General features: G+C 45.2%; 3 protein-coding genes across 3 annotated transcripts; all 3 read right to left on the bottom strand.

Annotated features, from left to right (window-relative positions):
* Positions 1 to 941: 941 nt before the first annotated feature.
* LOC105690497 (fatty acyl-CoA reductase 1-like) lies at positions 942 to 4,286 on the bottom strand. The gene is made up of 4 exons (XM_012408289.3): positions 3,419 to 4,286; positions 2,907 to 3,199; positions 2,287 to 2,548; positions 942 to 2,211 (listed from the first exon to the last, which is right to left on the bottom strand). The coding sequence occupies exons 1-4, from the start codon at positions 4,009 to 4,011 to the stop codon at positions 1,836 to 1,838; spliced, it is 1,524 nt and encodes a 507-aa protein (XP_012263712.2). The 5' UTR covers positions 4,012 to 4,286; the 3' UTR covers positions 942 to 1,835.
* A 1,179-nt stretch (positions 4,287 to 5,465) lies between these two features.
* On the bottom strand, positions 5,466 to 7,774 carry LOC105690460 (fatty acyl-CoA reductase 1-like). Its single transcript, XM_012408240.3, has 4 exons — positions 6,823 to 7,774; positions 6,449 to 6,741; positions 6,082 to 6,343; positions 5,466 to 5,990 (listed from the first exon to the last, which is right to left on the bottom strand). Exons 1-4 carry the CDS (start codon positions 7,413 to 7,415, stop codon positions 5,621 to 5,623), a joined length of 1,518 nt encoding a protein of 505 aa, XP_012263663.2. The 5' UTR covers positions 7,416 to 7,774; the 3' UTR covers positions 5,466 to 5,620.
* A 91-nt stretch (positions 7,775 to 7,865) lies between these two features.
* On the bottom strand, positions 7,866 to 11,815 carry LOC105690517 (putative fatty acyl-CoA reductase CG5065). Its single transcript, XM_012408332.3, has 4 exons — positions 10,120 to 11,815; positions 9,478 to 9,770; positions 8,708 to 8,969; positions 7,866 to 8,596 (listed from the first exon to the last, which is right to left on the bottom strand). The coding sequence occupies exons 1-4, from the start codon at positions 10,710 to 10,712 to the stop codon at positions 8,239 to 8,241; spliced, it is 1,506 nt and encodes a 501-aa protein (XP_012263755.2). The 5' UTR covers positions 10,713 to 11,815; the 3' UTR covers positions 7,866 to 8,238.
* Between the last annotated feature and the right edge of the window lie 1,121 nt (positions 11,816 to 12,936).

Below are 12,936 nucleotides of genomic sequence, written 5' to 3'. Positions count from 1 at the left end.
TTCGAAGAAGAGTACCAATCGAAATGTTGCATCGTACAGTACGCTGTTGCTGCAATCTTATCGTCAATATTATATTGCGTGTTGTAAAATTGAACGACTTTAAGTAATTGATTGCCCTCAAGTATGTAGAAGAGACTAATTAATCATATTATTATCATTTGTGATATTCTTACATTGCGATTGAATAACTTCTTGGTTTTTTCTTCATTGTTTTCTGTTACCTATGGTTAATTGATGCATATGAATGTTGGAGGAAATATCTATGCTCTGTCAAGATTTGATTACAAATAACCTTCATGAAAGGCGGCAAAAACGAGACAAAAAAAATATCTATATCACGTTCTCGTGTTAGCAAGTACCTCATCTTACTACCTCATTAGAGAGAGAAAGAGAGAGAGAGAGAGAAAAAGGGGGATAAAAAGGAAAACAAGACATAAACAAGGGAAGACGTGAAAAGGAAAAGGTTAAATGTTAAAAAACAAACTAGCTACAAGATCGCTGGATTGTTAGATGTAAATTTCTGTATTCCATTGAACGATCGATCTAGTAGTTGACACTCCTATAATAATTCATATTCAACATCAGATTTCTGTGAGGACAAAGGATCATCATAAATATGAATAGGTATGTAATAGACGTGTCTATCGCTTCGGGCATCAGGAGTGTTGATCGCAGGGGCCGCCGTGGGATAAAAAACCTGATTTGCGGAAGGACTCGATGGATTTAATTTTATTTGATTACAGCAACTGACAGACTGAATGTGCAGGCCCGAAGTAATTTTTTTTTTTTGTATTTCTTTTTTTTTTTTTCGTTTCTTCACCAACAGACTCCGTATGGTGCGAATATACATAGCTATACCGTACAAGTAATGTATATCCGAAACTTATGCGGAATCGAACATTTTCAAAATGAAATAGGTGCTAGAAGACGTCACGATGAGGTAAGTTTTTCTACGAACTTTATTCCTAAAATGGTTACAATGATAATTGAAGGATCTCTTTGGATCTTTTAGCCTTGAACTAGCCGATGTACAATGACTCATTCGTAAAACTATACTTATGATTTCTATGGTAAGGATTTCGCACCTTTTTTTCATAGATAACGTCACTAAAAATTAAGAAATTAATAAATTAATAACACTTGAGAATTAGCGGGTAAGTTTGATTAGCATACCTGATTTTGCTTGTTGGTTTTGTGTTTTTTCAAAATATTTCTAATTCTTAGTTTCCTTGATTCTTATGTAAACTCGAAGTACGCTAGGATACGGAAACATTATTTGGGAGTTGGAATTTTCGAGTCTGCAGCGCGGCAAAGAGACGAAACGAAACCGAATGAGACCCGGCTCTTTTTCAAGACAAAACCAGAATCACGAGATATCTACTCCGGTAAGACGAACGCGAGTGCAGGCGACGTGTAAACAAAAGTAGGTATGCTCATTAGGTATACGTAACGTCATATATGCAGGATTCGGTAATATCGAACTAACGCGTATTTTGAAAGTAAACAACGAATAATGCGATGCGCGCATCGCGCATGAACACCGCACGTCTAACCGAGGGCATCGTAGTTGATCAATCAATTTCGACGGAAACGAAGTTTATAGGTACTTAGATTTTGGACCGCCGCATACAACCATTATTGTATACCTACGGCATAAAAATTTACTTACTTAGCTAATATTTGCTCTACTCGTACGACGTATAATTTATGTACATGAGTATATGCGAGAATAATTATCGTCCCAAGTCAAAGTAACAAGAAAACGAAGTGGAGCGCGCGCACAATGCTAATTATTTCAATGAAAATACTGCAATAGACGAGCACGTGAAATATCATTAAAATTGACCAGCGTTGGCTCGGCTCGACAATTTGGCCGCGACGTAATATTTCAATAGCCAAATAACGACGGTAGCAAAAAGTCCGGTCTTCACAGCCGCGGTCATAATTCTTAATTTTTTTATCCTGTTCTGAGCTGCGGGTATCGTAGCGTCCTTCTCTTTAATTACGTATCTCCTGATACCGAGGTAATAACTCGAAGCGTAGCTGTCCCAGTCCATTTTCGTCATGTCGAAATCGAACCGTTCCCGATCGGACGCGCTCAATTTCGAATTCAACTGTTGAAGATTGTTGCCGCGGAACACCCACTCGTGGGACGTGAAAAATTCCAGCATCGCCACCATCTGATTCAATTTCGATTGATACCGCTTGAACCTGAAGAACGAAAAAAATAGATCAGAGGAACGAGGGAATCGGAGAATAAAAAAAAGAAACAGGGAAAACACTCACTTCGGCTGCCCCCCCGAGAACCATATGAAAAAGTCCGCTATGGTAGCGGGTACGGCTTGATAAGCAAAATTGGTCAACACGTGCTTCACCCTCGACGTCGTCATGGTCATTTCGGGGGCCATGAAGGCGTCGTTCATAGCGTACTTCACCAGGTAGGGAGACATGAAATTTATGAATCCATTCCAGGTGAGCGGTTTGAACGGACTCGAGACGCAATTGTACACCAACACGTCCGATTTTAATTTACCACTCTTTCTCGACCCTGCGACAATCCGATCGGAGAGTCGGTGAATAATAATAATAATAATAATAACAACGACAAATATATCAAAATTGCAACGAACAATTATGCAATATTATTTGGACGGTAGTAGGTGTGTCAACGGATCTACTTTCTACGGTGCGAGTTTACACAAACGTGCACGCGATCCTATCAAGTATTTTGTGGTGGAAAAAAAAAAAAAAAAAAAATGCACGAACGCGAGTTACGCAACGATGTAATTTTGAAAGTACAGAAATTTCGTAAAATGATCGGAGGGTTCGGTCGCGTCGCCACAGTTTTGAAATAATCGAGATTATTCAATCGATTTGAAATACAAGCGTTCGATCGACGACCTTACCCATCTCCCAAGCTGCAGCTATGAACGCGTTTATGCAAACGTCGACTGGTATCAGATCGACCGATATGTTGTCCCGTCCGTACATCGTTTTCAAAAGTCCTTTTCCCGTGCCAACGACCAGGGCGGTCGGTCCGTTGAAATTGTCCACCCATCCGGGCTGCGGTTCCTTCCAGGATGCCGACACGATGGAAGGACGAACTATCACTATTGGCAACGATTTCGACCATTTCGATACCAGATCCTCGGCCAGAGCTTTTGTAAAAGTATATGTGTTCGGGTGACCCGATATCAGTCTGAAAATTATTGAAAACCGTCGTTCAGAGGGTGACTTACTCGCACCTTCGCGTTCGTTCATTTTTTATCGTCCATCTGTGACGAGGATCGTTTGTTTCGAAAATTTTTCTTCTCTTCAATTTACTTGGGCAACGGTCCCCGTTACCTCCGCACGTTGCGTCGATGCGATATTCACATCGTATGGAAATGTATATAAGAAAAAAACAAAAAACAATCACCTGGGAGTAATGAAATCGAGAGCGTCGTCGTCGAGTCCGCTGACGTACTGCGTAACTTTATCGGGATCGGCCGGTGGCGGGTAGACGCGTTCTTCGATTGTCGAAAGATTGCAATTAGCGTAGGCGGTCGATACGTGAACGACCGCCGCTAGGTTGGTCATTCCCTGGCACAAATTTAGCACAGCCCTTGTGCCCTCGAGGTTCATGGCTACCGCCAGTCTCATGTGTTCGTCGAACCTCACGGTAGCCGCGACGTGAAACACCACGGAAACCGTTTCCCGCAGTACCCGCCTGTCCTCCGCCGATATTCCCAAGTCGGGGAGTCCCACGTCCCCGGGGACCGTGACGATTCTGTCCCTCGGATTAACGCCGGCCGCGCGCAACTCGTCGAACAGATAGGACGTCACCATATCCTCGACGCGGTCCATAGAGAGGACCTCCTTTTTCTCCCGAACGAGGACGTAGAGCGGTCCCACGTCCGGACACGAGCGCAACAGCTTTTCTACCAATACCTTGCCCATGAAACCCGTGGCACCGGTTATGAAAACGGCCCTACCGCGGTACCATTCGCGGATTTCGGATGCACCCGACATGCCGTTTGCGGTCGCGGTATTTCCTCGTTAGACTTTTATCCGTTTCCTCGACTCTTCGAACGTGTTCCGTCCTCGCGGCGCGTTGTCGTTCCGACTGTCGGCAGCTCAATGTTCGCACGTTGTGTCGACGCGGCGTTCATCAATGGGAGTTTAAGTGCGGTGTCCCGTAATAGTGGCGATGTTCGGATTATCGGAGTGGGAAAGGGAAACGACACGACGGCGAAAGTACGCGGGCCGAAAACATCATCGTATACGTGATTACGTTAAGCGAAACGAATCCGTACACCCCGTAATAGCGCCGCGAAAAATCTCGGCAGCCATTTATACCGCGACGATGATCTTCGAAAAGTGCAGTCCGGCCTTGAAATCGTCGACTTTATTTTCAGCCCCCCCCCCGGGATCCGGCTGGGATCACACGATCGCCCGATAACGGATGTACACACGTGAGATGGGAAGAGAAAAACGATTGCTGGCGACGACGCCGATTTCGGATTCGCGTATCTCGTTATGCGTTAGTCGATTAGTCGATTACACCGCCGCCGGGTCGGTTTATAATTCGTTGTGTGTACAGACTATTTCTTGCCTCTTGTGTATTACAATCGTATTCAATACACGTAGCGATGTGAACATAACATCCCGCGCAAACGATCAAAAAACAGACAAATAAATGCGCCTGTGACGAAGCTCACTGTACGCTAGTCATTGCGGTAATCGGGCAAGAAATTTTTTTATTTATTTTTTTTTTTTTTTCGTCTCTTTTCCATCAAGTCGGTGAACAAAACTAGTTTACGATAATGTCTTGTTTTCGGTTATAGTGCCCGCCGACGAAAAAAAGTTCAATATATCTATGGCACCGCTAGTTTATTAATCGGCGGATTAACGATTCGCGTCAGAAGGTGCATCCTATACGTAATCTGCAGCGTTGCGGGTGACGCCGCTACCGAAAGAGACGATAATCGATGATGAAAGAAGAACGCATTATTTTCATCCGCTTTTCGAACGCCTCTCGATCGCGGACATCGTTTCGATATTTCAACGCGGTTGTTACGCAGTTTTACGAGCCTCTTCCGTTGACTGAAGATATCATCAGTCACCGCCTCTTCGGCTAATCCTCGAGTGATAATTTCCCTGGCGACTCGCTACCGAACACACATCATTGTCGCGCGTCGTTCAGGCGCTAATTTTTGCCAGCCCTTACTCGGGAGTCTACTACTTGTCCGCGCTGCGCTGAAATCTCGATAATTATACAAAAGTGTGTCGGAGAATGTTTCGTTCGTGAATCTGTTTTTTTTTTTTTTTTTCTCTCTTTCTCTCTTCTCTTGTCGTTTTATCAAGATCACGCCGACTCCACTCAAAGCACAGTTATGATTCACCGGAAAAGAAGACGTCGCGTTCCAATTGGATAAAAAAAAAATAAAATAAAATAATCGGAATTTATGCTAATTTAAAAGAGAAATGAATAATCCTGGCTAATTAACATACGTTGAAAATTCGATGAATCAGATTTGTGAATGTAGGTATTATTCGGACGACGTATGGGAATAGATTTATTTATTTACTTTGTTCATACTCTGGAGCAATAACAACGAGGTCGTTGAATAGTTCTTTGTTATCCGAAGAAGTGGGGCCGGTTAAAGTAAACGGTAAAAAGTCCGATTACAGAAATAGCAATTGTGCAGGTAACGAAAAATATCCTGACGGTCTTTTTGATGAGAGCCCATTTGACGATGTTTTCTCTAGCCGCTTGAATGGTGTCGTCTTCTTCTTTCAGAAGGTATCTCCGTATTCCCAAAAATCCGTTGTCGATGTACTCCGCCCAGTCCAGATCGGCCAAATTGAAATCGAACGTTTTCAGATCAGCCGGATTCATGCGGCGCCTCAGTCGCTCCGCATTTTTAGCCTCGAACTCCCATTCGTTCGTTGTAAAGAATTCGAGGACCGTACTCGCTTTCTCCAACTGTCTCTGGTAATGCCTGATCCTGAAAAACGGGTTTCACCCTTCCGTATCCGAGAGGAACATTCGAGTCTAACGCTAATCAAAAACAACAGATGAATAAAATCGACACTCACGACGGCCTTCCGCCGGAAATCATCGTTAAAAAGTCGACCACCGTACCGGGTACGGTCTGACAGAACATCTTGATCAATGCATGCTTGACCTTGGAATCGGTGATGCCGACCTTCGGACACATGAAGGTACCGCTCATCGCGTATTTCCTCGTACATTCGTCGTAAACGACGGCGACGTCGTTCCAAGTCACCGGATTGAACGGTCTCGAGACGCAGTTGTAAACGCGAACGTTCCGCTCGGGTTTCGAATCGAATTTAGCACCTGCGATGGAACCCGACATCCGATTACCGTACGAACAATAATAATAATAATAATAATAATAATAATAATAATAATACAGTTTTATCTCTATCGCCGAGGACTCACCGGTATCCCAGGCAGCGACTATGAGAAGATTTATGCAGACGTCGACCGGTACGAGATCGGCGACGAAATCTCCACGGCCGTACACGGAGCCCAGCAATCCCTTGCCGGAACCGACGGCGAGCACGGTCGGCCCGTTGAACGCATCGACCCATCCGGGTTTCGGCTCCTTCCAAGAAGGTGAGACGATCGAAGGTCGAACAACGACGACCGGCAGCCGGGCCGAATATTCCGCGACCACGTGCTCGGCCAGAGCCTTGGTGAATGTGTAGGTGTTCGGGTGTTTGCCGATTAAACTGATATTCAAACGGAATTAGTTCGGTTAGTTTACGGAGTTCGGAGGGATCGAATGAAGCTATAGGAATATCGGCGGTCACCTTGGGGTAAGCGGGCCGAGAAGATCGTCGTCGATATTAGCGAGACGGTCCTCCAGATCGGTCAGATCCAGGGGAGGGGAGTAGAAACGTTCCTCGATTATCGGTCGATCGCAGTTGGCGTAGGCGGTGGAGACGTGAACGAAAGAGCGAAGATTTTTCATTCCCTGGCAGAGTCGGAGCAACTCGCGAGTTCCCCGTACGTTCATCGCCACCGCGTTTCTGAGTGGTTCGTCGAATCTCACGGTGGCCGCGAGGTGGAACACCACGGACACCTTCTCCTGGAGTAGAATTCTGTCCTCGGCCGAAATTCCGAGACCGGGGAGACCCGCGTCTCCGGCTATCGGGAGAATCCAGTTCTCACGATTCGCTCTCGCCCCTCGGAGTTCCTCGAAGGCTCGGGAGTCCGCCATTTTTTCGATCCGCTCTTCGACGCGGACGCTTCGTTTCGGTCGTACAAGCACGTAGATCGGTCCGAGGTCCTCGAAGGATCTCAGGAGCTTCTCGACGAGGACTTTACCCATAAATCCGGTAGCTCCGGTGACGAAGATCACCTTATTTCGGTACCACTTAGCGACCTCGCCCTCTTCCGCCATGTCGTTAGAAACGTTCGATCGGTATTTGGAATATATTGATAATTTCGAATCTCTCAAACTCGCGATCGAATCGATGGATTTTTCGCGCGCCTTGCCGCGTTCGCTCTCGACAGTTGAACGGATACATCTGGATCTGGTACACCGTTCGGGACTCCCCTTCTTATTCCATCGAGAGTATATTTCGTGCGGCTGATTGCGAAGCTAGGATAATTGTCTATGGAGAATGTTGTGTATTAGGAAATATCAATTACTGAAAACCTGTAATCATCTTATGCTCGTATTATCCAACCCTGTAGTTCGTGACGCACGGGCGATGACGATGTACCTTTAGAAAAAAAAGTCGTTAGCCGAAAGTGCCTCGTCGTGTAAAAGATGATTACCCCTTCCCCACCCCGGAAAAAGGTAGGACGGAAAAAAGTATCTACGTCGTGCACCGACAACGAGATTGGATTTAATTAGAATCGTGAATTTTATTGCACGTCCAATATAGTATAACAGCTACAGAGTATAAATAATAATTTCACTTATCGCTAGCTTTGATTATAACTGATAATCCATGCGATCACCGCAATCTCGACAAACTCGTCGGCCGGAGTTCGGGGCGTGTAAAATATGGGGTCCGGTCAATCGTTGTGTACCGCAAGTTGCGGGATATTCTGCCCGTGGTTAATAGCAATTTCCGCTCCGGGTCCCGGCCTCTCCAATTCGTCCGATTCGAAACGGCCGCGCCGATCGGAAGGATAACTCGTATTCCGTAACGTGGTTACAGCCGATAACAACCTCGCAAACTTAGTCAGTTAGCTCTATAATAGACCGGGTCGATTCAAAGTAAGTTAGTCAACGAAAGTTCGTAGAGGCGTTTTATGCCGACGGCGACAACCGAGAACAGACCAAAGCGTAGAATTTTATTAACGAAGGCCATCCTGATGACCTGTTTCCTAGTTTTCTTCAACGTTTCGTCTTTTTCGAGCATCACGTAGCGCCGAATGCCCATAAAATAGCTGGTCACGTACTCCCTCCACTCCATATCGGATACGTCGCAGTTGAATATCTCACGATCGACCGGCGACAATCGCTGCTTCAATTTCTCCACGTTATGGGCTTCGAATATCCACTCGTGGGTCGTGAAAAACTCGAGCATTTCGGCGGCCTTCTTCACTTTTTCCTGATACCGTCTGAATCTGGAAATATCGCAGAGAGAGAGAGAGAGAGAATTAGGCTAGACGCTACTAACGAGTGTTGAACCGAACGATCGTTTCCAGAATCGTGAAAACACCCCGTCGGTCACTGACCTCGGTTTTCCCCCCGTGACCCACGCGTAGGAGTCGGCGACGGCGGCGGGTATGTCCTGGTGAAAGAAATTTCTCCACGCCCGGGTGCTCCTCGAATCGGTCATCAGTAACTCCGGATTCATAACGATATCGCTCATAGCGTACCGCGTCGAACAGTCGAGAATTTCTCTGGTGAACATGTTCCAGTTGATGGGATTCGACGGACTTGAGACGCAGTTGTAAACCAGCACGTCGTGTACCAAACTCGACTCCTTTCTGCTCCCTGCGAGTGAAAGCTAAAGTTTAACGAACGTCCCGGCCGGAAAATTCGAGCGATCAATTTGTCCGATTCATCCGGATTCCGGATCGCCGACCGCCGAAACTATGTAAACCAGACGGGGCCCCCCCGCTTCGAACGTTTTTCATCGGGTCTGAGGAAGTTGAGAAAATCGCGCGCGCCAAATGCAACGTGGACGTTGGCACGTTTCGTGTCGCGATAATTTACCGCTGATACACAGCGAAATATTGACGGGCGGATTTCCGGTGACGAAAAAACAAAAAAAACAAAGGTAGAGAAAATTTTCGAAATACGCTTTTACACGCGGTGGTACGCACGCCCGCGTGGATAGAGATTATTCGTCGTTCCGTTTGTTCTCGGGCGGCTAACGGTATCCGTATAAAAAAAAAATTGGTGTACAACGTGTTTTATCGTGCAGCAAAACCGGATTTCTTATTTGAATATTTTCGAGGCTCTATCGGATGCATTCCGGCGGAGAAAACAGCTGGCTCACCTATCTCCCAAGCAGCGGCTATGAACAAATTGATGCAGACGTCGACGGGTATAAGGTCAGCGACCATCTCCTTTTTCCCCCATATGGTTTTCAGTAGTCCCTTTCCAACGCCGATAATGAGCACAGTGGGTCCGTTAAGGCTGTCCACCCAACCGGGTCTCGGCTCCTTCCAAGAGCCCGAAACTATCGAAGGTCGAACGATGACGACCGGCAACTTCTCCGAATATCCGGCGACCACGTGCTCCGACAACGCCTTCGTAAATGTGTACGTGTTGGGGTGGTTGCCGATCAATCTGTAAGTATAAAATCGAATATAAGAAAGAAATCAAAACAACGCGATAACATCGCGGAAATTCGACGAGCTTCGCTCTTTCGCATCCGAATCTCGATGGTCGCTATGCTGCGGATCTGGGTCAATGTGACGCAAGGTCGTTGACAGATCCGGCGGCAGCTGGTTCTATAAAATAGAAACCAACTATCGGTAATTCGGGTAAACGAGGTTACCGAAATGAGAAGAGAGAAGAAAAAAAAAAAAAAAAAAAAAATCCGAGGACAAGCCGAATTCGCCATAGGTTCGGAGGCGACATGACTTTCGGACCGTGTACATCGCGAATCTATACGGGTCAAAGAAACTAGGCTCACCTCGGCGTGATCGAATCCAAGAGATCGTCGTCGAGACCGGAAACGCAGTATTCGATTTTGCTGACGGTGTACGGAGGCGGGTAAACCCTTTCCTTTATCAGAGGTATGTCACAGTTGGCGTAGGCGGTTGATACGTGAACGACCGCTTTGAGGTTCACCATCCCCTCGCACAGATTCAGGATGGCTTTGGTCCCGTTGACGTTCATCTCGATGGCGAGTTTCAGCGATTCGTTGAACCTGACCGTGGCCGCTACGTGAAAAACGACGGACACAGTTTGGTGGAGGAGACGCGTCTCGTCCGCGGATATGCCCAGATTCGGCTTGGCTACGTCACCGGAAATCGCCACTATTCTGTCCTTCGGATTGATACCGGCCGCGCGAAGGTGATCGAACAAACGCGACTTGAACATGTCCTCTACCCTGTCCTTCGACAGGACCTCCTTCTTCTTTCTGACCAGCACGAATATCGTACCAACGTCGGGACAGGATCTCAGTAATTTTTCAACGAGCACTTTGCCCATGAATCCGGTCGCTCCGGTAACGAAAATCGACCGGCCTCGGAACCATTTGGATATCTCGGAATCGCGGTCCATGTCGAACGCACGGTGTCTTGAACGCTACTGGCCCAAAGATTAGAATACCAGATCTCTCTTCGCTCTTTAGTAGGTCTGATTTTTATTATTTTTGTTATTATAGTTTCTGATTTATTCCGTTTTTTTTTCTTCTTTCTCTCTCTCTCTATCTCTCTCTTTTTCTTTTTTCTTTTTTCTTTTTTTTTCTTCTCTACTCCTGCACTATTTAATCTTCGACTTTCCGTCAACCGTCCGATACAAAACACATCAAAGTTCCCGTGGTCACCATACGACTGATCCATTCAATGCTCCCACGATCTGCTCCGTGTACGAATATTTATAATTCATTTTCAGGTAGGTCAAACTTTTGGAGGGGGGGGGGGGAAAAATTCAACACGCTCTAAAAGTCTAAAACGCGTCGTCAATAACACGTATAGAAGTACTGGTACGCGTGTGGATATTTTTCTGTTTTGCTTACCCCTACCATATATTGTTGGTCGGATATTATGGTGCTAATATACAATTGTCTACCGAATCCGTCTCATCGGTGCGATAATTGAAGAGAAAAATTAGAAAAATTAACAATCGCGTTATTCTCTTCACGCAGCGGTTCGATATAGGTGACGCGCATATTTTTTCCTATCGTAAAGTCAATTTGATAATTTGGTAAAAGGAAAAAAGAAATCTTGAAATGGCTACGTGATATTTTTATTCGTCGTATCGAATGTTATTCCATTCCATATTTCGGGTGGTTGTTGTTTTTCTTGTTGTTGTTCCGAGTAAGAGCGAGCGTTGATGAATTTCGCGAGATGAATAAGGAGCTTGTATACTAATTTCGAATGATCATTGAGTGAAACCGTGACGTTCGGGAATACTGAATTACGACAAAGGTTCTTTTCAGAGTAAAAATAAGCGTAAAAGTGCGAAACCCCTCGCGAGTAACTTGCATCACGAGTCATATTTTTCTCACATTATTTTATAAGTTTATTCAGAAACGGAGACTCGTAAATAGATAATTTATGCAAAAAAATCTTGAACTAACTCATCAATATAAATGATCGGAGGTGGTGAAACGATTATACCGCCACTCCACGGTGGAGTGCATTTTATGACGGTGATGTCGTACGCCGATTACCTACGTACGTGCCTACGCAAAATGTATGGAATCCAAGGAGATCTAGTTCTATTTTTGTCCTCAATCGTAGAGCACATAACGTAATGATCTACATAGATGTAATAAAAGATGAAAAGTAAAAAAAAAAAAAAAAAAAAAAAAAAAACAACGAATAATCCTACCGAATATGGATGAATCAGTTTCATCGTCAAAAGCTAATCGCCATATCCGTCCCTTATCGTCGCCTACATCCTACCATCGTAAATTAGAAGAAATAAAAGAATCATATTACCTCCAGCAGGAGAGAGACGTATAAGGGAGCAGAGCGAAGGATATTTCGAACTAAATCGTTTCGTGGCCACGTTGACGATATTTCGAGTTGCGAAACGTAACGTGAATCGTTTACAAAATTATAAATTACGGCCAGCCGGTTTCGAGTGGCCGTATTATTTTTTTTCTTCCGATTCGCACGTCGGCCGACGATCTACCCCCGTATTTTCGGCGAGTGGTTGAAGTAGTTTTTTTTACACGGTAGCAACGGCAGCGTCCATGGCGTTCGTCAAATAATTGGACGAGTCATTTGTTTCGAGCGTCGATACCGATCGTACGTCAAGTGCCATTTTTTTTTTTGGGAAGGCGTTTCGCACCGAGGCAACAAGTTCTGAAAACCTGTTAACAGAGTCAAACATAATCGAAAGAGAGATGTTCGGATCGAGCGTAGTTTTCGACACGTGGCCCGCAATCGCGATTGTTTTTAACGCCGCGCCGAGGAGAGAATCAATCGGAGAGAAAACAATAAACTTAATTGTAAGTCTATGTCCGGATAATGGGAATAATAAACCTCCGCCAAAGTGACCCTTTTTTTAGGATTTTTAATCGATGCCTCTGTTTTGTGTATACGTGTAGCCGTCGAAAATAGCCTGCCTCGTCAATTATTATTAATCATTGGATATTCGCGGGCAACTTACGTTACGCACCCAACAAATAACAGATATCATAGAGGAAGAATGACACCGACAAACAAACGATCGATTTTTTAAATTTTAAATAATTTTATAACGACATGCGCGAACAGCTATAACATCTCTCCACTTGCAATATACAGAATACGATATAGGTGATTCTCTTTGA

The sequence above is a fragment of the Athalia rosae genome, chromosome 1, assembly GCF_917208135.1.
Source record: "Athalia rosae chromosome 1, iyAthRosa1.1, whole genome shotgun sequence".
Classification (NCBI taxonomy): Eukaryota; Metazoa; Arthropoda; class Insecta; order Hymenoptera; family Athaliidae; genus Athalia; species Athalia rosae.
This window is presented reverse-complemented; position numbering and strand designations above follow the sequence as displayed.

Coding starts and splice junctions, on each gene's coding strand:
- LOC105690497 (XM_012408289.3), bottom strand. CDS start 4,011: ATGTCGGGTGCATCCGAAATCCGCGAATGGTACCGCGGTAGGGCCGTT. Junction 3,200..3,418: donor CTCGATTTCATTACTCCCAG/GTGATTGTTTTT, acceptor AATAATTTTCAG/ACTGATATCGGGTCACCCGA. Junction 2,549..2,906: donor AGCTGCAGCTTGGGAGATGG/GTAAGGTCGTCG, acceptor GGATTGTCGCAG/GGTCGAGAAAGAGTGGTAAA.
- LOC105690460 (XM_012408240.3), bottom strand. CDS start 7,415: ATGGCGGAAGAGGGCGAGGTCGCTAAGTGGTACCGAAATAAGGTGATC. Junction 6,742..6,822: donor CTCGGCCCGCTTACCCCAAG/GTGACCGCCGAT, acceptor TTTGAATATCAG/TTTAATCGGCAAACACCCGA. Junction 6,344..6,448: donor AGTCGCTGCCTGGGATACCG/GTGAGTCCTCGG, acceptor GTTCCATCGCAG/GTGCTAAATTCGATTCGAAA.
- LOC105690517 (XM_012408332.3), bottom strand. CDS start 10,712: ATGGACCGCGATTCCGAGATATCCAAATGGTTCCGAGGCCGGTCGATT. Junction 9,771..10,119: donor TTGGATTCGATCACGCCGAG/GTGAGCCTAGTT, acceptor TTATACTTACAG/ATTGATCGGCAACCACCCCA. Junction 8,597..8,707: donor GTCACGGGGGGAAAACCGAG/GTCAGTGACCGA, acceptor CGATATTTCCAG/ATTCAGACGGTATCAGGAAA.